Genomic DNA, 26,385 nt, shown 5'->3' with positions numbered 1-26,385 from the left:
TAATAAAACATCTGTCAACAGTTGGTTTGAGTCCATCTGAATTATCTGACCCTCTCCATCATTGTCATATCTAAGAGGTTAATTTTATAAACAGTTCTAGTCACATTCAGCTTTCATCAGTTTAAAGTAAGAAGAATTAATTCTGATTTGTTGGTAAGAATTTCTGCACTGTACACTGTGCTCTGTATATATACTATGATTGGCGTAACTGTGCTAAATACCTGAACTGGCAACGCTAGCAGCTGTAAAGACCTTTCCGCTGTCTTTGGACATTATCAGCATGTCTCCATCCTTCTTAGCGGGTGCTTTTTCCTTCTCCAGCAGAAGGAACTTATAATCTTTGCTGAGGATTTCTTCACCTTGAGTTCTACTGCTGGTTACTGAAAAGAATGGAAGGAAAAAAATACATGTTAACTTTCTCTGTTTCTGCACAATAATATACTAGCTAGTATGCTATGGCAACTGTAAGGGCAAACTTTACCCTCATGTCTTCAACATACTGAGGTCCATTCAGACCATTTTGGAGTACGGATACAAGGGGATACTTTACTTGGATATATATGACCCCTACCTTGGGGAGCTTGGGAATCCCTAGGGGACTAATCTTATAACCCTAAAAACCCCTCCTTGGTTTCTGTACACGTCTATTGTTTTTATGACTATCATGCTTTTCACTTGAGTTGTATATGTCCATGTTCAGTTTCAGCTTTACCTTTGTAAAGCATAATGATGTTGTTAGATCACTGTTCAAATGTTCAATAAATAGTCTTACAGGAAAAAATATATGAAATTTAAAGTAGAACTATAGGCAATTTTTTGGGCTAGGGGAGGGAGGTTTATAATTCCTGTTCGTTTGTTTTGCCATCTGTGTACCATTGGGGAAGTTTACCTTCACTTTCTGTCCCTGAAGCCAAACAGAATGTGAGAGGAAATACCTGCAAATTAAGGTAATTCCTTGAGCTCCCTAGGTCACCAAATCTAGTGTCCCCATTGGAAGATTTCCCCTCTGTTACTTTTCTGGGGACAACCAAAAATGTGGGATTTTCTTTTATTTTCAACGATAATGGTAAACAGGACAAATAGAGAGGTTGAATCTCCCTAATGGGCACAGACACCACTCTATCTAAAATGAACAATAAAAAGTTTTGCCTTAAGTAATACTGTAAGGTGTACTTGTAGAATTGGAAAAAAATGATATTCTCCAAAGAAGGCAGTGAGGTAATGTGAACACTGCCCTTGTCATTTTTTTTGTTATGAAAGTTTTGTTTGTTTTATAGAAAGGACACATAAAGCCATACTCCACTACCCACTTCATCTTGATTTATATATTAACCTCCTGTACTAATAATTTACACCATTATACATCCCTATGTATGATGCGAGTATTCTTGTGATCAACAAACAAGAGAAAGCAAAGATAGTTTTGTGTGTTTCTTAAACTATAGTAACTATAGGACACTAGGCTCTAGCCCAAAATGATTATTATGGTAACTACAGTCCTAAGTAGGATTGTAGTCACAAAGGACTAGGGTTGTCTACAAACATGATGTCACAACAAACCTTTTCTTTTGCAAAAATCAAGCGTAAGTGCCAATCTTTCCTCCCCTCCTCAATGATTGCTTCATATTTATTACTACATTACAGGTGTGCATTATTGTAAACCATGAGTATCAGGAAAGTTATTTAAAGATCCTTCAATTCACCATCAAATCAGAGAAACTCACCAGTTGATGAGGCGAGAGTGCTGCCGACTCCACCTGCACTTTGTGTGTTTTGTGTGATATTCTTCTGCACTCCATATCCTCCTGAAAAAAAAAAGTCACCCACATGAATATAGTCATAGTCCAGTTAATCACTGTGCACAGAACTGAGCAATGAGCACAAACCTGAATGTGCAGATGTGACTGCACCGTGGCCAAGGGGAGCAGCAGCTAATGTAGCTCCTTGAGCTTGTAATGGGGCCAAATTATTTTGAACACCGAATACTGTGTTGGAAAACAAAAAGAAAAAAGTTTTATAAGTTATATATACAATAAGAATTATTTATTTATTGTATAGCATATATCCATGTACATGTGGTGATACTATTTATTGGTTTGTCTAATCATTTCTAATATTTTGTTTATAGATAGATGTTGAGTTGAATCAAATACTCAGTTGAATCATAATTTTTAGGGAGGTTGGTAGTGGCATCTATCCTTTGGAGATCTTAGATGTGCCCCTTACATCATACGGCAACAAGAGGAATCTCAATCCTCGCTCTATAACTTCAATAATGTCATATTAATGCAAATATGACAGGTAGTATAGGATTCCATAATAATTGCAATGGCAGGTGGATCTGGCAATTTAAAAGCCAGGACTTTCCCATAACAGTCCCCAAGAGGCACATGAAGCTGAGGGTGATTCCTCTAAAGACATCTAAATAAACTGAAATTTTTGTGTCTGACTAGAGAAATGCTAAGATCACTAAATATAAATACAGTGCCTTGAAAAAGTATTCATACTCAATTAAATTTTCCACATTTTGTCACGTTAGAACCAAAAACGTAAACGTATTATATTGGGGTTTTATGTGATAGACCAAACACAAAGTGCCAAATAATTGTGAAGTGTAAGGAAAATGATAAATGTTTTCAACATTTTTTACAAATAAATATCTGAATAATGTGGTGTGCATTTGTATTCAGTCCCCTTTACTCTGATACCCCTAACTAAAATCTAGTGGAATCAGTCTTCAGAAGTCACCTAATTAGTAAATAGAGTCCACCTGTGTGTAATCTCAGTATAAATACAGCTGTTCTGTGAAGCCCTCGGAAGTTTGTTAAGAACAAACGGCACCATGAAGGCCAAGGAACACTCCAGACAGGTCAGGGATAAAGTTGTTGAGAAGTTTAAAGCAGGGTTAGGATATACAAAAAATATCCCAAACTTTGAACATCTCAAGGAGCACTGTTTAATCCATCACTCAAAAATTAAAAGAGTATGGCATAGCTGCAAACCTACCAAGACATGGCCATCTACCTAAATTGACAGGCCAGGCAAGGAGAGCATTAATCAGAGGAGCAGCCAAGAGGCTCAGGTGGGAGATTCTGTCCACATGACAACTATTAGTAGTGCACTCCACAAATCTGGCCTTTATGGAAGAGTGACAAGAAGAAAGTCATTGTTGAAAGAAAGTCATAAGAAGTCCCATTTGCAGTTTTCGAGAAGCCATGTTGGGGACACAGCAAACATGTGGAAGAAGGTGCTTTGGTCAGATGAGACAAAAATGTAACTTTCTGGCCTAAAAGCATAACGCTATGTGTGGCGGAAAACTAACACTGCACATCACCCTCAAAATACCAACCCCACAGTGAAACATGGTGGTGGCAGCATCATGTTGTGGGGATTCTTTTCTTCAGCAGGAGCAGGGAAGCTTATCAGAGTTTATGGGAAGATGAATGGAGCCAAATACAGGCAGTCTTAGAAGAAAACCTGTTAGAGTCTGCAAAAGACCTGAGACTGGGGCGGAGGTTCACCTTCCAGCAGGACAATGACCCTAAACCTACAGCCAGAGCTACAATGGAATGGTTTCGATCAAATCGTATGCATGTGTTAGAATAGCACTGTCAAAGTTCAGAACTAAATCCAATTGAGAATCTGTGGCAAGACATAAAAATTACTGTTCACAGACACTCTGCATCCAATCTGACAGAGCTTGAGCCATTTTGAATAAAGAAGATTGGGCAAAAATTTCACTCTCTAGATATGCAAAGCTGGTAGAGACATAACCAAATGACCTGCAGCTGTAATTGCAGCGAAAGGTGGGTCTACAAAGTATTGACTTTATTAAATACAAATGCATGCCACACTTTTCACATATTTATTTGTAAAAAAATTGAGGACCACTTATCATTTTCCTTCCAATTCACAATTACATGCCACTTTGTGTTGGTCTCTCACATAAAATCCCAATAAAATACACTTAAGTTTTTAGTTGTAACATGACAATATGTGGAAAATGTCAAGGGGTATGAATACACTGTATACTATATAGTATACATTGTATAATTATAGGTGAATCTTGACTTTCTACATAAAACTCAAGCTTGGTCCTGCCCCCCAGCACTCCATATTGGTCACTGAGGCTGCCTATCACAGCATAGGACAAATCAAGAGGCTGGGAGATGGGAAGTTATGTGATCAAACTCAATTTATGCAGGAAAAGTTAAGATTTGTATTGACGTATGCTGCTTATATCTCTTGATCTGCTGATCAGTCTGCTGAAGGTAGGCTCTGTTTATGAAGTTTTTATCACATGTTCATTGTAAATTGCTTATGCTCATTCAAAGTTAATTTTTGCAAAGCCATTTTGTAAGATTTGAAAGAGTAAATAATTGTGAGAGAAAAAGCACGAAAAACCAAATTGAAAGATTTGAAGAAATGAAGAGAGGTAGCTGGGAGGAAATGTACTAATTGGAAAACATATAGAATTCTACCTATGAACCCTCTAGGTTGTTTTTTATGAACCCAAAATCTAAAAGTCGAAGTGCAATTTCTGCTTTTCACTTTTTAAAATGTATTTCAAGGTTCTTGATGCTATATTATTATTATTTTTATTATTATAGGAACACATGATTCATGCCTTCCCTACTGACAGAACAGCGGTTCTGCCTTGTTTACATAGGCAAACAACCGTTCTTCCTCTGTACCAAAGGATCAGCGGCAAGTTATACGGTTGGCAAGTGGTTAAACACGTTTCTTATTTATTCCCCTAAATTTAAACATACTGCAGTAAAGTAAACCGTTCATGTGAAAGCTTCATCTCTGTCTGGTGCATGAACTATTGAAAGATTATGGTATAGCGTTTATCTGTTTTTTTTTTCTCAGCCACATATTCACACAATGTATTCATTAGGTGGTTTAGTTTGATCTTATTTATTTTTTTATTGGCACTTGGTGCTTGTATTTTCTATTTCTTACTCAGGTTGGCGCACACCCCTGTGTGGGGCAGACCGCCTGCTACTGTGTATTTTTTTCTCTTGTATCATCATCAAAAAATTCAAATAAAGAGATTTATTTAAAAGAAACGTAAGCCATTTACCTGCAGAGGAAGAGGAAAGTCCTGAATGTAAGGTAGGAGAGCTGGGGGCCAGATTGTTGGGAATTCCAAATACTAAAAAGAAAAATCATAAAGAGACATTGTAAAAACAAAAAACAAAAGCCATAGGCGTAGATTGCCATTTGTAAAACTGTCAACCATTTTTTTTCTTTTATAAATCTACCTGATCCTGAGGACTGGGCATTCATCATAGAAGACCCATAGGCCATGCCATTCATGTTGTTATGGTAGCCACCCATAGATGACCCTGCAGGAAGCGTGGAGGTCCACATGTATGATGGGAGTGCCGAATCTAAGATGGTGGTGTCATATGACCCTGAAACTGTATGAAGGAAACACTGATTAGAATCAGTAAATGTCATGATGGTGAAAGGCATGCACAGTGCTGTCTCGGGCCCTCACCTGACTGAGAGCTTTCTGTTACCATCTTCGTCTCCACAGCGGCTTTCTTAGGGATAGGAAGGGTATTGGTTGGGGATCTGCTGGGGCTGACACTGGTGGAACGGCCGCCCTTCAGCAGTTTCTTCACATCATCGAGTTCTGTCCCTGGAGGAAGAGGAGGCATAAACAAATCAGTTTAATCACCTACAAAAAGGTGGACATTCCATAATATAGTGTGACCAATTGCTATTAAAGCTGCTCAAATATAAATCTTTACAAATTGCAGTTATGTATACAGATTTTTCTGTTTGTTTCATTCCAGGACAGCTATTAGAAACACTTGTCTATTTCACTTGCCTGTGGGTATATCATTTATATTTGTCAGCACATAAAAAGCTCTATACTGGTTTAATTTTTTTTTCTAAATCCTAAACTTCACAAAGAAGAAATATCAAAGAAACAAAACTCCTTAGAAAGAAGATATCTCAAAAATTCCATAACATATAAATGATTGCTTGTTCTATGTCAGTGATAAAAAATGACAAATAGACATAAACACTCACATCTTGTGGAGGGTGATGCACTCTGTAGCCGAGTGCGGATTTCAGTTTCTGTAAAATCACACAATAATAAAATTATTTTGAAAAGTGTGAAAGACAAAAAGCAAAAAAAGTTACTTGCTTTAGATATACTTTATATATATATAGTGATTATTCTTTGCTAGAAAAACCTTAAAGGACCAATAAGTAACACCAGGTAACAAATTTATATGTAAATCCCCATGCATGTATAAAAAAAAAACATTGTATAATACATTTATTATATATCTGTTTTTCAAAATAAAAAATACTATTCTGTATAAAGATCATAAAATAACTATAAAAAAAATGGACATATTCAGCCAAAGTAGATTGGATACCCTTTTATCAGACCATTAATTTTAACAAAAATCTTCCCATATGATTGCATGTATGTTTAACATATTTTATGTGTGTTATTTACCTGTAGAATTATCCCTTGTGTATACATCCAAAAGCCCCGAGACTGCCATTTGTATGTGATGTCATATCCATCACTTAGTGACACTTTATAATATTTCCCTTTTGTGGTTATTTAGGGAGGTGAAAGAAGGGGCAGAGGCAGAAAAAGAAGCCAGTAATTAAACACTCCAGAAGAAGAGACGGTTATGATGTGCAAGAGGGAAAGGACTGTGCTAGGGAAATGACTAGTAAATTGAATAAAAAACTAAATTGAAACGAAAAACCACTGCATCTAAGCATGTAAAATACTATGTGCCTTTTTATCTGCATTTTTTGAAAGTTGGTGACAGGTTCTCTATAAGCGTAAATTGTAAATGTTAACAGATCTTTTCTATTGGGTAAATACTTTCTAAATTATTTCAGGCTGAACTGATTTTGACTGAATTTGCATCCCTTACAATGGATGGAGATACTGTTTGACTGACATGGTTAACCAACCATAACTGTTCAAAGACTGAAAGTAGATTATATTACATGATCTCGTTGGCTTCCATGCATGTTCTAATCATGTACTCACCTCTGCTCTGAGTTCGCCCTCTAGTGGCAGAAGATGCTGTTAAAAGAAAATAAAAATATTATAAAGAATACATTTTTTTGATTAATTACCCAGGGCAGGGAACTCTACTTTTTGGAGTTAATTCACTATTAATGCAAATATTTTAGGAGGACAGTTTACCAGCATTAGGCCACTTGGGACTAAAAATAACCATTTAAAATCCTTTAAATTCAAGTCACTGTACATCTCGGTCAAGTATTTGAAATTATTTTGAATTACAAAGCTAAACATACCCATTTCTTTTCTTGTGTATTCCGGTGAAGAATTCCCACTGGAACTTCCTACAGTTGAAAATAAATACATATTGTGATTCCTTTAACTGGCAGATCCAAATAGGAAAATTGAACTGTCTGAAATGTACATGGTTTAGTCTACTGGAAATCTGGAATGACCCTTACCTTCATAACCCGCTTGGCGAGAACTGGAGATGTAAGCCTTCCTATCGAAAGTGGAGTTTGGTGATACTGAGAGGGTAGAATTGGGGGACTGGGCGTATCTTGATCCCGAGGTGCTAATATTAACTTTTGAGCTGCCGCCTGTAGCTGGATTTATTATGTTTTGTTAGTATTGTAGACAAATAGGAACATTTCATTGAAATAAATCACTTTTCATATTTTGTTCATTGTCCTTTCTATTCTTAAATAGAACTATTTCCTTTTTATAATTCTTTATGTAATTTTTTAAACATAACTAATTAACATATGTGTACATTATGCTAGGACCGTCATTGTATCCTAATATATATTGGATATGCTGTGATCTTGTAACTACAGAAGCTGCAGCTGTTTTCGTTTTCAAGAGTGAAGTACCATTTGCAGCCCATAGGGGGATTCAAAGGCATTTTTGTTTTAGAATGCCTGCACCATCTACTGGACAAAATAGAGAATGTCACCCCATGCACTCTATTTCTTAATCATTTGGAAATAGAAATAAAAAAAAGACCTTGCCTATATGCAGATTGTTATATAAATGTATCTTTAGCCAAATTGTACAGGTTTCTGCTTCTGTCTATGTATATGCACTTGACATATGAATGCAATCTTTTTATTTGTCTTGGTGACCAATCTGACTAGGACTAAAATTTATAGAAAATCTAAAACAGCATATTTGCCACTCGAACATGAGATTAGGGAAATATTCCACATATTCTAGTCACAACTATGCAGAGATATTCCCTCACTTTAGGGGTATTTCTACTGACTTTCTGGTGTGTTTTAGGGACAGTAAGTAATGGGAAATCCCCCCAACGGTGATAGGGGTTCAAACCATTGCCTACTTCATCCAAAACAAAACAAAATTTGGCCCAAGATACACTTTAAATATTTAAATTTCCTACAGATAATATCCTATAACACAGTAAATACAATACTGAAAATAGATTTTATAGGTTTACACTTACAATTAGAGATGATCTTGGGTGTCTGCCAAACTCATCTCTAACCTGAACTCTGAACACCCTCTTTTGTACTCCAGTGAGCTGCAAGGCTGAGAAATGACTGCCCGAAACTCACTGGAGTCTGAAAATTTGGGAGTTCAGTGTTCAGGTTAGAGACGAGTTTAGAAGATACCCAAGCTGATCTCTACTTACAATGTGTAATATACTTAAATAATATCAAATATTAAAATGAAAGCCACAATACATACCTGATGTGACGTAGCTAGAGCTGCTTTGTACCAGGGTCTTCTTTTCCGCACCACCCCCTCCCACCTGGTAGGAGATTTTGGAACCACTAGTGTTTGCTCCTTCTGTTACAATACAATGATGAAAGAACTTTCACAACCCCATTCACAACCCATAACCATTTATAGTCACAAAGTCACAAACTACTATGTTGTAGAAAAAGAAAATGCAGTTAAACTAGCATACATAAATACTAGAGAATTTATATGTAACATGTAACACTCACTACATTCACAATGCTAACACGATGACTTACTTGGTGGTAGTGACACTAGTCTTGATGAAGTTGTTACCGTTTCGGAATAGGCTGAAAAACAATAAGATCATTTTAAATAGCAAATTTATTTACAACCACCTCTCACTTTTCCATGACATGAATGGAGCAGTTTTATCTATACTCTAACTTCATTGCAATATACACACATAATATCAGAATGTATTATAGAATCTATTGTTGATATCACTGTTTTTTTTTGAAGAAGACGCATTATATAATTACCATGTAGTATCCCAATTTAAAGCCCAATCAAACACTCTTATTTTATAACTGCAATGCAGTCGGGCTGCATATACAATGAGGAATTCGATTTTTACTATTTTTTTTTTTTAATCAGCTATGTGCTGCACCAGGTGTTATAACAGATAATTAACACCTCTGCTCCGGGAGTACAGCTGGGACCATAACATTTTTGATTAGTGTGTGGTTATCCCTGCTCAACAGAAAGTGATCACTTGATCGACTACTGTTAAAGGGACATGCTGGAAATGGCTGCAGCTGCTGATCAGTGTATTCTGACAGCTTTGAGTCCCGTTGTTGGAATGCAATGTCCTGAAATAGGGATTCCTCCAGCCACCTCACTTATGTGGATGGAGTAATCTTTTCAAATGTTTTCCTCCTTCAGCCCACTGGTTGAATGAATAGAAGTGACTGTGGTCTGTGGCCAGCTTTAGAGTGATGTTAATTAGAGCAGTGTTCAGTGGGACATGTCAAACCCTTGGAGAAATTGTAATAACAGTCAGGCTGCTTATTGTTTTATATGCAGCCTGACTATCATTCTGCATTAAATTAAGAGAGGTTTGGAAAATTAAAGCTTAACATTGACTTACAGTACACCTTTGGTCTATAGTGTGTGGTAAGAAAAGATAGTTCTCTATTCATGTATAAATGCTTATGTAAATTTTTCACTTCACGATAACATACTGATGATTGTATTTGGATATTGACAATAGTAATTAAAATAAAAAAACAATAGTAAGCATATCTTACCTCTTCCTGCTGAGTCCCCACCTTCCCGATAACTTTTCTTACTTAAAATATCCATTCCATAGTCACCTTGAAAGAAATGCAGACATTTAATCAAGACATTCTGTTTGTGTCTGTTATATGTCATGTTTTCTGATAATCGGATCAAAATCTGAAAACAGTATTGTTCTCTGAACCTTTCTAAATTTCTAAAATACCTTAAATTGATTTACAAGATGTTGCAATAGGGCAATGAGGCTAAAGCAGTCAAAATGCACAAAATACAGTGGCCTATAGCAGATAATTAGATTCACGTTTACTAGGACCAGGTTTTAGAATGAAAATGTGTGACTATTCGCACTGATTTATTAAATAAGCATGACAAGCAAAAGTTAATAAAAAAGTATTCAGTAGCAAGTTAATGGCAAACATGGTATGTTCTGTTAAGGCTGTGTTTTGTGTAGTTGCAGACTTGTATTGAAATTGGATCATTGGCTAACATCAATTAATTAATAACAGTTCTGTGCTTCCTGGATTCTGCCCAGGTAATAGATTGTGCTGTGGAAGTCCTTGGTTTTAGTGCTCAATGACTTAAAAAATCTTGTTTTACATCTGAAAATATGCTTTGTAGTTTCTAATAGTTTCTTACAAACAAAATTTAAAATGTAAAAAAGTATGTCTTTAGTGGATCTCCCCTGTTTTTATTTTCCAGACACGCAGACAAAAATAAAAGCTTGACAGAGCTTACATTTTTGAATATTTTTCTTGTAGAATAAGAATAATCTTGTAGAATAAGAAAGGATAAGAACACTGAAATGTACTGTATGTCCATTTTGTTTTTTTTGGTTGTTTTGTGTATGTGTTGGAGAATGTACCACCATGCCCTTTAAGGCTTCATACATACAACCATACAGGGACCGTACATTATTTGGAGACTGCTTAATTCCTGGAACCTGCAGCATACAGCAACCCACTGAGATGAATTAGAAGACACGGCTGAATGAGGTTATGTGCAGGGGTTAGGTAAAGCACCCACAAAGCATAAGTTTGTAGGCAAACAGGTACTTTTTGCTTCCGCACAGAACCATATACAGTCACATCTGCTAATTCATCTCAATGGTTTGCTATGCTTGGCAGCTGCAGGTCCCAGGAGAGTGATGCTGTATGGCCACTGTAAGGCCATGAGCATGAAGCCTTATTGGTAAATTTACCTGTATTATTATAGATCAGTAAACCTACAAAGAGCATATGATACTGATTAAATATGCAATAGGTTTTATTTACTAAAGCTTGAGAGTGCAAAATCAGACTCACTTCTGCATAGAAACCAATCAGCTTCTTACCTTGGCTTGTTCAAGTAAGCTTTGACAATAAAACCTGGAGGCAGGTTTCTATGCAGAAGTGAGCCTGATTTTGCACTATCCAGCTTTAGTAAATAAACTCCTATGTCAATATGTCTATCTACACCATGTTATATTGCAAGGGATGCATTCCTCAAGCTGTGTTGTGTAGGTGTGGAAAAAATCTTTTGGAAATTTAATAAAAACGATTTGCCCTATTGGAGAGACCCTCCCTCTCTTTCTGTCCCAGAGACTTCAGGAAGCCTTCGCAACAGATATCTGGATAGCAACTAAAGCCCAACAGAGGTTCTAAACTTTCTGATCGCTACTAAAAATATATAGTATTCCGTTGGCACCCAGGCCAGTATGATGCAAGGTGACAGTTTACACCAGCTCACCAGAAAAGAATCTTTATGAAATACAATTTGCCCCAACCCCTGCTTTTGACATTACATGTAAATGTGACGAAAAATATAAGTAGTAGTGTAGGAATTTGAAGAATATACTGACTGTTATTATTACAAATATTAAACTCATATGGCTGTTATAATACAATATTTTTCACGATAATGTCCCTTTAATTCATAATCATATAGTTACCATAATTATAACACAGATATTTCTTTCATCTGGAATATTAAACCTTTCTTGCACAACAACAAACAATTTCTATACCACTGTGCATCATCTCTGATCCTAAACCAGCTTATAGGCCAATGTAGACCGTTCACTTAAATTAAAATATCCATCATGTAACAAATATTAGACGTTCAAGCAAAAGGAATAATGCTTAAGTCCTATTTTACACGGGGCAAACGCCATTTTAATCAGCAGGAGATCTGTCTGCTGATCCGCCGCTGAACAGAGCAGAGCGGGCAGATGACAGGACCATGTCCACTCAGTTTGGGCAGAGCCGACATGGATAGCGCATGCTCTACTCTATGGGTGGCTGGGTGTAAACGGACTCCACTGTCCATATACCCCCAACTGCCCTCTGATCCATCTAGATGGAGGAGGATAGCTCCCCTTCAGATCAGAGGTAGGCATAGGTAAATTGATACTAGTCTATTTACACTCACCAGTCCATACGGGTGAATATACTGTTCAATCAGGTCCACTTGAAAAACTGAAAGGTGGACCTGATCGGATTGCCCGTGTGAAAGGGGCCTAACAATAAGCAGTTGCCTTTATTTTCTGAAATGACTTAGGCCCCTTTCACATGGCAAGGTTAGTTCAGCCACTGGATTCCTGTGACAAAAATCTGAAGATTCTTGCTGTTGGAATGACTGGGTTATGCGATCAGCATATAGCCACGCACAGAGCGGTTAGCTGTGGATAGAGACAGGTGTCCGATCCTGGACACAGTCAGATGCATCCAGGCTCAGACATCGGTCCCAAACCCCAGCTAACTGCTCTGCATGTGGCTTTATAACAGCAGCCGCTGCTGTCAGCCTGCCACTGGTTTAAATGGACTCACTCCTAATATGCATACTTGTTTTGAGTAAGTGATTTTTAGACCATAATCAAACAAGCCACAGTTGCCTTTTACTGTGACAAATATGATTGCTCTTCCTTCCCCACTGTCCAGTGCTCACATCATGTTGGATTGTTCTTGCCCTCACATTGTTTTAGGCCTGAGTGTGCTTACATTATCTGTACCTTTACTACTAAGGGGACACAAATTAATTGGACACAAATTAATCTAATCTGCTCCAGCATTTGAAATCCATGCTTGAGTATGGTTAAAAATAACAGAGATCTAAGTCCAATTGAAAAGCGCCCAGTTCACCTCTTTCACGTGGGCCATGGCACAGTATGCTGTGGCCAGTACTATTCTAGTAGTCAGACAAACTGAACTTTGGGGCTCAAATCTGCTAAGGCTCAGTTTATGCACCCGATTGAAACAGCATGAAGACCAGAGAGCAGATGTTTTCAGATGTCATCAGTGGCAGCCTCCATGTTTCCTTCTACAAGTTTCCTTTAAATACAGGAAAATGTTTGAATGTATAAAGCAAAATCCTAAAAAAGAGGATTTATTTTTACCAAATGGTCAACTGTTATTTTTCTTGGAATAACATTCTTTATGGTACTTTTTAATATGATACAGGGTTAATAAAGTTTTTTTGGTAGAGAATATGCCTTAGTTATGTAGGAAGTAAACGTTTGTTACAATGCAGTCTAAATACGTGTTGGAATACAATGTATTTTGTGCAACAACTGCATCAGCCAGTAGATGGCAGTGTTTAGTTTGCAGCTGCATCTATTGTTAAACTCTATGTCAGTGATGGCGAACCTTGGCACCCCAGATGTTTTGGAACTACATTTCCCATGATGCTCCTGCACTCTACAATGTAGTTGAGCATCATGGGAAATGTAGTTCCAAAACATCTGGGGTGCCAAGGTTCGCCATCACTGCTCTATGTCTTTTCTCTGTATAATAAAGTTTCCTTTTCCTATGTGCAGTTCAACAGCAAAGCCCATGTGGACTATACACTGTATGCATAGAGCTATATACAGAATTTCTAGCAATAAGAAAACCCATTTAAAGAACCAAATTCCAGAATGTAGGAGTCAAATTTCTGGGCTGCAAAAATCTTATAAATTAGATGTATTCTTCCAGAAAAAAAATCTGAAAACTCTACCTAAAACATTCCTCCAAGTTTATCATAGGGCAAAGATGAAATCTATGGAGCCATGTAGAAACTAATAAGCAATGACCGTTGTTCTGACTGGTTTAGTCAAATTTGCTTGGTTGTTCAGGTTCCCTTCACTTTGTACATAATCATTGTTCTTTAAACCCCTTATGACAATGGAAAGTAAAACCTTAAAGAGGTCTACATCTCTGACAGCAAACTCCACTTCATGTCTTCTACCCTAATTCCAAAGCCTGTTCTGTTAAGCTTGATTCATTGCTATGTCAGATGGCTCTAATTATTCCCACTGTAAGATGATCTGCAAAATTCTGAATTTTGCCTGGAGAAGCAATAAAGGAATTTGCACATCCAGCAATAGCGTTACACAAATGATAGACACACGTTACTGAATCAGTACATTGTGAGCAGGCTTAAATGGGATTAGTGAATCCTTGAACCCTCATTAGATGCTTCTATTGCACCAGTTCAACTCCACTGCAAGTGAGATGCCATACTGCCCTGGAGATAGTGTGCAGCCCAGAAGATGGGCAGTGTTGCTAAAGCTGGAGGCTGCACACAGTTTATTAACACAATATGCCAACTGAAAAATGTAAAGGAAAGTTGTAACAAATTATAATTTTTTGGTTACGTGACAATCAATGTTGTTTTTTTTGCTATGGGCTGTGAATTTTTTTTTTTCAGAGGGAGAACCTAGGAGGAAATATTTTGAGTGTTTTTAAAGAATGGGGTGTTATAAATGTTCTTAAATATTCGCTTTAAAGACGTCATAAAAGTCAAAACAAGATAGCGTGCAGCTTTACACACAGAAGCATGTTGCCATTGACATTACACTCAATCCTATTATCTTTAAATTGTTCCATGTGCATTTAACTGTAAATAATAGTAAGGCACATGTGTAGGTGTAAATCAACCCTAGTTTTCCTTTCAGAACACACTAAACTGCAGCCTCATAGTTGTGAACCAGCAATAGAATAGGATTTCTGCTTGAAATACATTTCCGTGCAGCAAAATGTATAATTTTTGCTGCATGTAAATGGACTAGGGTGAATAGGCCCTAAGACAAGAGTACTAACCACATAACAACTGTGATAGTTATATATATATATATATATATAAAATTATATGTAATATAATGTAAATGGTAAATAGTAAAAGTAATACTTCAATTCACATTTGTAGCATTTAAAGCAAAAATATTATTATTTTCCATGGAGTTGGTTCTATGCTTAACGGTTTAATTTGTCCTGAAAGGAAACTTATATGGGCCCATGCACACCTACACATGTGCTTTACTACATGTGCCACTTGCCCATAGAACAGTGTGAATCCAGCCCTAAAATTCTGGTCTTGAGTGTCACCAGGGGCACCATTTACATGTAGTCGGTTTGTGCTTCTTCTGTCTGCAGGGATGTGGGCTCTGTTTTTTCACAAACGAAGGAGGATACTGGTAGATTAATTTACTTCCTCCCAAATTGGCCCTAGTGTACAGATGTGGGCAGTCGATTGTGAGCTCCTTTAGAGTGCAGTGACTGATGTGAAAGGTTCTAAGTATAATGTAATATGTTGCTCAAGTTCTTACTGGTATATCAATATGGCAAATAAATCATTGTTCCCACTGAAAAATAACTCCAATATAAAATCCATTTCTGACTTTTACATACACACTATCAATAATATGGGTTTTCAGCTATTATAGACATGCGTGTGAAGAATCTAAGACCTGGGGTCTGCCACCTGTCATCCCTGATTGCAATTTGTTTTCATTTCATTGGGACATTTAATCAATGTGAGATAGGTATATATATACGGGGAATAAGCACTGCTTCACATCAGAGTGCCTGTCATTGCACTTGACCTGATACACCTGGTCAGAATCTTGCTTCCCTGGTGCTTGCATATCTAAAGCACAGGCTGTTTGCTAATGGGTTAAAGAATAGTTAAACTGACCAACCACATTGCTGTGGGGCTCTTTTATAGAAGCCATGTTAGTCTATTGCAGCCAACAGAGCAGCCTTTTCAAACCAGGGTTCTGTTGAACCCTAGGGTTCCTCCAGAGATTGCAAGGGGTTCCTTGAGCAACGAGCAATCTCTGCCTCTGAGATAAGTAACCACTGACACCAATTATCTTCTTAACTATCAGAAAAGGGGGAATTCTTCGTACTGGCCACAAATGTAAAGTGCATTCTTCACACTGATCACTATGCTAATATATCATGAGTTGTAGATAAAGTAATTATTATCAGAGACTCCCTGAGAACAGAAAGTTATCTCAAGGATTCCATGATATTAAAAGTGTTGGGAAAGGATGCAATAGTGCATTATTTCTCAATGTGAGATATAAAATGAAGCCAAACATCCATTGTTAGTCTAACTCTGGCCTTTGATATATTTCTTGTATATTAGATTCAGTATATATTGATATTCAGAAGTACATAGTACTCTTCTCTAACATTGCTACATTCTGTCACATATTTACAGCTCCTCCATCAAATGCCAAAGCAAGTTGAAACAGTTTAGGCTCCTGGAAATGCTGTAAACAAGTCTCCTCTATTTATCCAGAGTGTACAGACTTTACTGGCTGAATTGCTGAAGAATGAAGACTATTCAGCAACAAAGACACTTGTAGCTCAGACACCTTGCGTGATCATTATAATCTGCACAATATAATGTTCCTGCAGGTAACATACATGCAAACACCTGTATTTATTGTAACAGAGCAACGCCCAGAGTTATCCTCTACAGACTATAGTAATTAAAACCCTTATAAAATATAGCTTGGAGGGAGGAAAAACCTTTTATGGGTATTATATGATTCTAGAGGGCAGCATATATTGTTGGCCAAGGAATCCATAGTCAGAAGTTTTTGAAAAGTATGAAATGAATAAAGATGAGACAAAAATCTACTTTACAGAAAGATTGATCCACTAAAAAAAGTAGAATATGACATAAAAGAAATCTTATCCCATTTGACTGTAGATCTACAGCAAATGCATACAGTGCAGAGGAACCAGTGTCCAAGGTTGGATGAAGACTCTCAAGGGCCATCAATATGGCCAAAACCAGAAGGGTCAGTGTAGCAGCACCATGGTCCAAGGTTGGATGAAGATACTTACAGGACATTCATTCAGCCAATCAACATTGATTATGTTTTCTTTATGCTGCAGCATTAGTAAATAGATAGGGGAGTATAACATATTTACTTTTAAACTTTTTTTACATTTCTTCAGTTACTTCCTGGTTTCTTGCCTAGGCAAATTATGTCATACATCCCAGGAGTCTGGAGAAGGAGTTTTCCAAGCTAAGCTCACTCTCCTACAATCATTCCAGAGCTAAGAGCAGATGGATTCCAGAAAGTAAATGCTACATGAATGATTTGCCCTTACTCAACATGGCTACAGCCAGAAATGGTAGGGGGTGTTTTTCAAAGTGATTTCTCAACAAAATAAAGCATAGAGACATGGATGGATGGGGGAGTTTTCTTTAAATATTAAAAATAAATTTGATTTGGTTTGTGGTGCTCAGATGCAAAATGTCAAAATCATCAGAGTCCAGTTCAAAAGCACCAGGGTCCAAAGCTAGATGAAATAGGTTATTGATAATGCCAAAATCAGCAGGGAGCGGTATTGGGTATATGTTTAAAATGCTGATGCTTGCACCAAGGTATTTATACACAAAAGCACACACTGCATCTTTGAAAAGAAGAGCTTCAGTCAAAAACAAGTAATATATTTAAATGAGACCATTTATAATTTGTTTAAAATGCTCAAAGGTCCCTTTACAGAGTTTAAAACTTAAACACATCCAATTTCTAACTGTTAGGCCTCAGTCACCTGCATTCATTTTTATCTAACTATAATCTATTTAGTTTTGCGTATTCTATACTGACAAGCCAAAATAAAAATCAGGCAAATGTAAATGGTTGTTCTTGTGACTTATGTATTTTTTGAACTGTGAGCAGATATTCACATGCACACACAAAGGCTCTCAAGGATCATTTTTATAAGTAACCCGTTAATATGTTTCTCAAACTCAGTCATACATTGGGGCTGATTTACTAAAGGCAAAGAGAATGTGCACTTTGCAAAATGCAGACGCTCCAAAGCTTAGTAAATGAGCAGAAGCTCTATTGACTTCCATCATCCAATCATGTGCAAGCAAAAATGTTGTTTTTATAAATTTTCCTTGCATGTGATTGGGTATTCTTTGCACTGTGTCCATGCTCCTATTAAGCCATTCAAAATGATGTGATGTTGTGGGCTGCTCCCATCCTCTATGCCTTTTTCTTACGGTTCCAGTGTCCATGTCTACAATGCTTTACTGTAATAGTCTTTCATTCTGGGAAGTATTAGGATAACCAGGAAGTTATTAACAAGATCATTTAGATGATATTATTTGCAGACACATCTATATATAGATATTTAAACACTTCTACATGTAATAGCAAGGACACCTTGTAAAATGCCATCTTTACACAATAGCCCACTATACAGGTGGGACATCCATTGACTGATAGAGTCCTATGCTAGCCTTCCTTATAGAATGAAAAGCATTTAAAATCCTCCGCTTCTTTTATATCTCTGAAAGCATCTATTGAAAATTCTATCCACATATGCTGATTTTCCCAATGAAATTAATACATTTTACATCCCACAGATCAGATAAGTGATGCAATCTTTAAACACGGCAAAAAAAAAAATCATCATAGAACGTTAACCTAAGGGAAGTCTATGACTCAATTGGCTCCCCAAAATTAAATTTAATGATTTAATTTGTTGGTGTTTGCACCCAATTGGGCTATTTAAATTCCAAGTTAAAGACAATTTCATGCAATTTCATGCTCCTTCATACATTCTTCTATCTTACAGCCATCCATTGGAACAATTATTATCTACAGTATCTAAAATAGAACATGTATAATAGTTCTGTGCTTGAACATTCCAGTCAAATAGACTTTCCCTTCTGCTAAATATCTCTTATGTTTATCTACTATAGTCTGCCCTTCCCAATACATATTCCCTCATCACCCAAATCCATGGAAATTGCTAGTATTGGATGACAGGCATCTGACATTTATCTGCATCCTAAAAATGTCCATAGTGTTTCGTAATGAAACAATGAGATTTATTTATGGAATGTGCCAATTTGATCTTATGACTGTTTTTGAATGGTTTTGCTTTCATGTAAGATGTTACATGTATTTGCTACACTGGATTAGAAAGTGGTTAGTTATTTGTATATTTTATGGATATGCAGGCATACCTCACTTTTAAGTACACAATTGGGTTTATTTACTAAAGCTGGAAAGTGCAAAATCAGGCTCACTTCTGCATAGAAACCAATGAGCTTCCAGGTTTTATTACCAACGCTTAATTGAAGAAGCTGGGGTTAGAAGCTCATTGGATTCTATGCAGAAGTGAGCCTGATTTTGCACTTTCCAGCTTTAGTAAATAAACTCCATTGTGTACTTAAAAGTGGGGTATGTCTGTATATCACTGGTTTCTGGCTAGATGAATGTCTGTCTACTGGCTCTGAAAATGGAATAGAACACAAATAGAGAAAGAGATACTTGGGGATTACAATGTGACTTTTTTACTGTCTGGTAATCATACATAGGGTCAATGTAATATTTGTCATTTGTTTGCCATTCACTTGTTTGTCATTTATATCTTTTACAAGTTTTAGTTTTACTGCATTTTCAAAGTCATCCTCTAGGCGTAGCTATCATTATATAACACCTTATCGAAATCTTGTAGCTACATGACATACTCATGATTTATGAAACATAAAGCAATGTATTCTGCATTCCTGCGTGCACCCATCCCTGTGGCGATGGCTTACATTTTTATGTATAATTATGTGGCGTACATCATTTATATGCGTTGATTGGTTTCATATCCACTATAATTCGGTTAAGTTTGTATTCTACATGTGTTGTGATTTGCTGTCAATTATTGAACATTCTCCAGAAAAGAAATAAACCATTTCCACATATTCATGGAGGAGGCTGTATAATGATTACAGCACTCACCTCATTGTGTGAGGGGGTATATGAAGTCCAAGCACTTATCTGTAATTCTGTCTTGGTAAGAACTGGTTGTCAGGGGAGGTATTACCATAGATTTTACCAAAACTGACTAGGTATCTATGACAACACCAGTCATCCTCTTTATGGCTGATTATAGTTAAGGGCTCAGGCGGTACACAGTCCCCCAGCTCTCTAATTTCTTGACTGGGCTATCAATCATTGAATGCTGAAAAACATCTTTTATCCTCTCTTTTACTGTAAAAATACATAATTTGAATTGCAGTACCTTTCTTCGACTTCATTTTTGGAGAGGCACTGTTTTACTATAGTTATACTTTTGCATAGCAGTACAAAGGGTCCTTGGTTCAAATACCAGCCAGGACACTATCTGTACAGAGTTTGCATGCTCTCCCTGTGTTTGCATGGGTTTCCTCCATGTACTTTGGTTTCCTCCCACACTCCAAACGCATGCTGGAAAGCTAAATTCCTTCTGTCTAAATTGGCTGCAGTATGCATGTGCATATACACTATATTACCAAAAGTATTGGGACACCTGCCTTTACACGCCATTGAACTTTAATGGCATCCCAGTCTTAGTCCGTAGGGTTCAATATTGACTTGGCCCACCCTGTGCTATAACACTTTCAACTCTTCTGGGAAGCCTGTCCACAAGGTTTAGGCGTGTATCTATGGAAATGTTTGGCTGTTCTTCCAGAAGCTCACTTGTGAGGTCAGGCACTGATGTGGACAAGAGGGCCTGGCTAGTCCCTGCTATAATTCATCCCTGTAGGTGTTCTATCCAGTTGAGGTCAGGACTCTGAGCAGACCAGTCAAGTTCCTCAACCGCAAACCGGCTCATCCATGTATTTATGGACCTTGCTTTGTGCACTGGTCCAAATAATTTGGTGAAGGGGGGGTTATGGTGTGGGGTTGTTTATCAGGGGTTGGGCTGGCCCCTTAGTTTCAGTGAAGGGAACCCATAAGGCGTTAGCATACCAAGATATTTTGGACAATTTATGCTCCCAACTTTGTAGGAACAGTTTGGGGATGGCCTCGTCCTGTTCCAACATGACTTGCACAAAGCAAGGTCCATAAAGACATGGATGAGTGAGTCCTGACCTCAACACGATAGAACACCTTTGGGATGAATTAGAGCGGAGACTGCGAGTCAGGCCTTCTCAACCACATCAGTCCCTGGCCACACAATTGCGTTCCTGGAAGAATGGTCAAACATTCCCTTAGACACACTCCTAAACCTTGTGGACAGCGTTCCCATAAGGAAGCTGTTATAGCTGCAAAGAGTGGGTCAACTCAATATTAAACCCTATGGGCTAAGACTGGGATGCCATTAAAGTTCCTGTGTGTGTAAAGGCAGGCATCCCAATACGTTTGTTAATATAGTGTGTGTATGTGAGACAGGGACCTTAGAGTGCAAGCTGTTTGTGGGCAGAGACTGGTGTGAATGAGGAATATGTAAAACACTGCATACATTTTCAGCTCTATATAAATTACTGTAATGAATAAATATGGCTGCGGTAAAACAATGATACCATTAAAGGAAGAAAAAGCATGTCTAGTGATTACATTCTTTTCAGTATTCCAAAACCAAAACCAGTACAAATCACGGCTGTACTACGTAACCAGCAAACACAAAATCCTAAAACTACTGCTTGCTGTCATTATTACAGCTGTAATACAGCTATAATACATGCCATATCATGTACATGTTGTCGATTTTATACTAAAAAATACAAAGATACACAAAATACCCCAAGTACTGGCTGTAATACACCATATATTTAACAGGGCTCTGGAGCCATCAGTAGAAGAACATCAAAACATCAAAAGTTCAGACTTGTGGATAAACATTTTCACTTGGATTTTTTTTTACCCTTTTCATCTCATCCACAAATGCAATCTGTTACTAAGGTATAACAGTAACCTGACTGTTTCTCAATAGACAGTGTGGTTTTCAGAATGATCTAACAGTACAAATCTCTAACACATCTCCCACATCTCACATAGTACGCACACTGCTCTCACTTTCCTTCTTCCTAACACAACCTTGTCAATGGGCAATGAATATGTGGGGAACATCTGTTTAATATTTAAGATTACTATGCCAAAAGGGACTCAGTGTGAGCGGCTTTTTTAACTTTGCAAGTTTGTGAACATTTTGTGTGGCATGACGAGTTAGTCACGTAGGTGACACCTGTCATTCTCATTTGCGCAAACTGCTATGTTACATGTATGTGACACACTATGCAAAGTGACCTTTCCTTTTAAATCAGTAGAGGTATGAAACATTTGAAGTCTGGTTGTCACTAGTACAAGTCTTGGCTGTATTAAAAGAAACCTGTACTAAAGGAAATGCTGTTTGCCTGGCTTCCTAGCTGATCCTCTGGTTTCAGCGCTTGTAGGAAAATCTACAAATCAGGAGTGCTGGCTCTATAATGACTTGTGCTGGGCCAGTGGGGTTGATTTCCTAAAAAGCGAAGCTCTGCTGACTTCTGTCACCCAATCATGTGCAACCAAGAATGTGTTTTTTTAATGTTCTTTGAACGTGATTGGGTATTCCTTGCAAAGTGAAATTGCACCACATTCAATAAGCTCTGAGGAAAATTCCCTTGTAAATTGCAACTTCCCTTACAAAGTAAACAGCCTATTTAACTTTAGTAAATCAGCCCCAGTGACTCAAAGTGTTGAAGCCAGAGACAACCAGGCAACTTGCATTTTCGAAGGTAGAATGAAAACGGTAGCCAGCATGTCCTTTCAATACAGGGTTCCTTTAAGGGAGAGTGATCATGCTATCAGTAGGATAATAATATAATCCAGAGTTGACTACAGAACATAATAAATATTTGTCTAGCATATCAGGTATTAGCATGACATGCAGTCAGACATAATGTAAGTGATTTTAATCAAACTTATTGCTCCCAATTATCAAACAAAAATGAAAGGTTAGCTGCTGAATAATGAAAAAAACATGATCATATCTCCCATCCAAGGCTCAGTGATAACAGTGAAAAGTCAATAATTAGTAACATGGTCCAGGCTTGCATTTTATAGTATGTCTCCATACATCTTACGATAAAGAACCTATACCAGAGGTGCACATAGTCATTTTACATTTAGTACATGTATTAGCCCTGCATCATCGGAACAACACACTAGGAGGCTCATACAAATAATGTCAAGTTCAAAAGTCCACAGTCACTGAGTCACAAGCATTGGTAACACCACCTTAGTAAATAGTCTATTGAGTAGCCAAGAAAAAGGACTTTTAAATTTGTATCTATGTAAAAAAGGCTTTCGAAATCAAAATCAGAATGCTTACAAGTAAGAGAACCAATGTTATTGTACAACATATCAGTCATTTATCATGTCACACAACTTTTTCTATTCTGTCGCAGTAGAGGGCACATCTCGATTAACATCTAGCTATCTAAACCTTGCATGATATCATTAAAGTATGCATTATATACTTACACACTTATCATAGCTTATTTGTCTCCTACAATGTAACACCTATTAAGTCGATGTACCTAACAGTCTAACGAAACAGACAAACACAATCAGTATTTTGTGATACGTACCTGGTGTGTTTTGGCAAAAGAAGAACTCCTGGCAACAAGGGAGGCCAAATTATGTGTGCCTTCCCAAAAAACTTTTCCTTTTTATAATTGCTTGCCCTCCTACACTTGTTTACCCGTCCTCCGAGGTGTGTTGAGGCTGACTGATGCTTCAAGAATGTTCAATTTTTCTCTTATTCAACCCATCTATCCCAGTCTCCCGTCATCTCCAGGCAAGTCCTGACAAAGGTGTGGCATGGCTTTGAGTTTTTTTTCTCCCCACCCTACAACTCAGCCCAATAATCTGCAAGAGGAGAGAAAAAAAAAAATCTCTGCCTGGAGGATGTAAACTCTGAAGGAGGCTGCACCTGTCTGAGAACACAGATTGAATGTACAGTAACTCAATCTAGAATAGAAGAAACATTATACTTTACAAAAAGATATACTTCTTTGTCTCGATTCACAAAAGTGCATTCCATAGACTAGGTAGATTGCTGGCGCTTCTTTAGTTATGATAAAAAATGTAAATTAATTTTCCATGTAAAGTTTATTGGCATCGATAAAGTCTCATAATACTTTTATATTGTTTTTAGTTCATCTCAATTTTTTTTTAATCAATGTATTTTTATTAAAGTTTTAAGATTTAACATAGTAATCAAAATGAAATCCAGTAACTAATAGGTAGAGACAGAAAACCCTTTGATCCATAAAGAAACACAAAGGAAGCAATTGTCTATCGTAAGCTATAGTGTTTCATAATAGGTGTCATCTGTGTTTGGGTCAGGAAGGTAGGTCATGGGGGGGGGGGGGGTAGAATAGAAGTAGACGTGTGAGTTGTTTCTTTATGAAGGGATACTTTAAATTATCTCAGAGTGATGGAATGGACCAAAAGTAATCAGAAAACATATGGAAAAATCATAAGGATTAAGAAAGACAAGGGAGTATTTGGCTTAGACAATGCCAGGTTAAGGTTAAAGTTACTATTAATTAAGATGAGGATTAGGTGCATGTGAATATAGGTCTCATTAAGATGTTAATAGAGTAAAATCAGAGTATTTTAAATACATAGTAAACATATATAAATAGTAAGCGTAGCTTACTTTTTGCCCTGTGGAGACAATGGACTTGACTAGAGGCTTGAGTTACTGTACATACAAGGCAACAAAAATATACAAGTTGGCCTGATTTATACTTAGGCACATCACAAAATGAGGCTGCTGTGTTTAGGTATAGTAAGCCTTGCAGAAGGCACAAACTATGTGAGGACATTATTATTATTACATTGTATCTAAAGCCAAAAATTGTTCTGTTTAAAGTAAAACTTTGGTTTTACTTTATTTTATGTATTCTATTCAAGCATGTATTCTTAACTCAAAAAGTCCCTTCTGTTGCTCTCAGCCTCCTCCGGATCTCCAAATTCCTTTTTTTTTTTGCTGCTGTGATCCACTTCCTGTTAAAGTGGTTGTAAACCCACTAACCAAAAAAAAAAAAAAAACCTGCGAGACAAAGGCATAATGAGCTTGTATGCATAGCATACTAGCTCATTATGAATTGATTACCCTAGATTGAAGCCCCCGCAGCGGTCCTCGTACACTGATCCGGCCGGAGACATCGCTCCCGGAGTTACTTTCAGGTATCGCGGGCTCTGGCGCTGTGATTGGCCAGAGCCGCGATAACGTCACTCCCACACATGCGTGCAGGAGCCGCCGGTTACGGCATACTAGCTGAAGCAACGACATGAACAAGCCATTGCTTCAGTGCGCATGTGCTGATGATAAAAGGGATATATGTTCCAATCCGTGCAGGTTTAGGAGATGTATCCGGGGTAGATACAGGTAAGCCTTATTATAGTTATTATTTACCTGTAGTAAAAAGTGGTTGTAAAGGGTTTACAACCACTTTATCGTACACAGGGCTGGGGCACTGACTGACTCTCTGCTAGCCAATCCAGAGAAAGCAGCAGCCATGAATAATAACTGTCACAGGGGCTGCAGAGAAGGTCAGCAGCAGCTCAGCCTGTGAGGAGGGCGACACTGAGCCAGTTCCTGGCAGTCAAAGGACAGCTGGGGGGGTGGAGGAGGCAGGGACCATGTCTCCCCTCAGGAAGGAGAAGAAGTTCTTTGGCTTCAGGAGCATGCTGGAGGGCTGCTACTGGCTGCACTGGCCCAGAAGCTGGAGCTCATGCTGGAGCAGAAGGTGGCACTGCTGCCCCGGTGAATAAGTAAGCTCATATTGGACGCTGGCTTGGCCTTGCCTAGGGTGCAAAATAGTCAAGCACCTGCCCTGGCTATGTTAGTTTTCCATGATTTTGCTGTATGTAGGAATGTAGTCACCCTCTCTTTCTCACTCCCAAGGGGACTTTGGGATTTGTAGTGTGCATAGGGCAGTGCACATGATCACAAGTAAGGTGCACTGCTCATTCCAACAGAAGTAAGGAGGGTGAAGCAGAGGTTAAGAAGCACTGGGAGAATATTACAAAGGAGCATAAAAACACAGCAATGTACGGCTATTAATTAGCAGATGTGTATTGATGGGTTTTGGACAATAAAAACATTGTTTGGTGTCACTTTAATTTTTTGATTGCCTGGGAAGAATTAGAACCCCTTTCAGGTTTATATTGATTTTCTGGGGGGGGGGGGGGGGGTCGCCCCCATTGTTTGTCTTTGTGATCATGCTCACTGGGACAAAGACTGATTAGAAATCCAAAATTTTACGTCCTGCTCTGTTTGCAGGGCATTAAGTTGTAGATTTAGGACATTAAATTCTTTAGTTTAAAAAAATGAAAAAAG

At 37.7% G+C, this 26,385-nt stretch overlaps 1 protein-coding gene across 2 annotated transcripts in view; it reads right to left on the bottom strand.

Annotated features, from left to right (window-relative positions):
- COL17A1 (collagen type XVII alpha 1 chain) overlaps window positions 1-23,860 on the bottom strand; it is a 73,101-nt gene extending 49,241 nt beyond the window's left edge. Inside the window, exons 1-14 of one of the 2 annotated variants that reach the window (XM_077455250.1) lie at window positions 23,621-23,860; window positions 10,030-10,095; window positions 9,019-9,069; window positions 8,726-8,827; window positions 7,480-7,623; window positions 7,315-7,362; window positions 7,043-7,078; window positions 6,049-6,096; window positions 5,507-5,650; window positions 5,268-5,426; window positions 5,087-5,158; window positions 1,887-1,985; window positions 1,725-1,805; window positions 222-380 (exon numbers count right to left, since the gene is read on the bottom strand). In XM_077455250.1, coding sequence (XP_077311376.1) covers window positions 222-380; window positions 1,725-1,805; window positions 1,887-1,985; window positions 5,087-5,158; window positions 5,268-5,426; window positions 5,507-5,650; window positions 6,049-6,096; window positions 7,043-7,078; window positions 7,315-7,362; window positions 7,480-7,623; window positions 8,726-8,827; window positions 9,019-9,069; window positions 10,030-10,084 — 1,198 coding nt within the window. In that variant the 5' untranslated portion in view covers window positions 10,085-10,095; window positions 23,621-23,860. The remainder of the gene's footprint in view (window positions 1-221; window positions 381-1,724; window positions 1,806-1,886; window positions 1,986-5,086; window positions 5,159-5,267; window positions 5,427-5,506; window positions 5,651-6,048; window positions 6,097-7,042; window positions 7,079-7,314; window positions 7,363-7,479; window positions 7,624-8,725; window positions 8,828-9,018; window positions 9,070-10,029; window positions 10,096-23,620) is intronic. The other variant, XM_077455251.1, reaches the window with a different exon arrangement.
- Between the last annotated feature and the right edge of the window lie 2,525 nt (window positions 23,861-26,385).

This window comes from Lithobates pipiens, unplaced genomic scaffold, assembly GCF_037356315.1.
Source record: "Lithobates pipiens isolate NorthernLeopardFrog02 unplaced genomic scaffold, aLitPip1_a1.2 Scaffold_25, whole genome shotgun sequence".
Lineage (NCBI taxonomy): Eukaryota > Metazoa > Chordata > Amphibia > Anura > Ranidae > Lithobates > Lithobates pipiens.
Note: the sequence above shows the minus strand (reverse complement) of the source record. Positions and strands in the feature narration are given on the sequence as shown.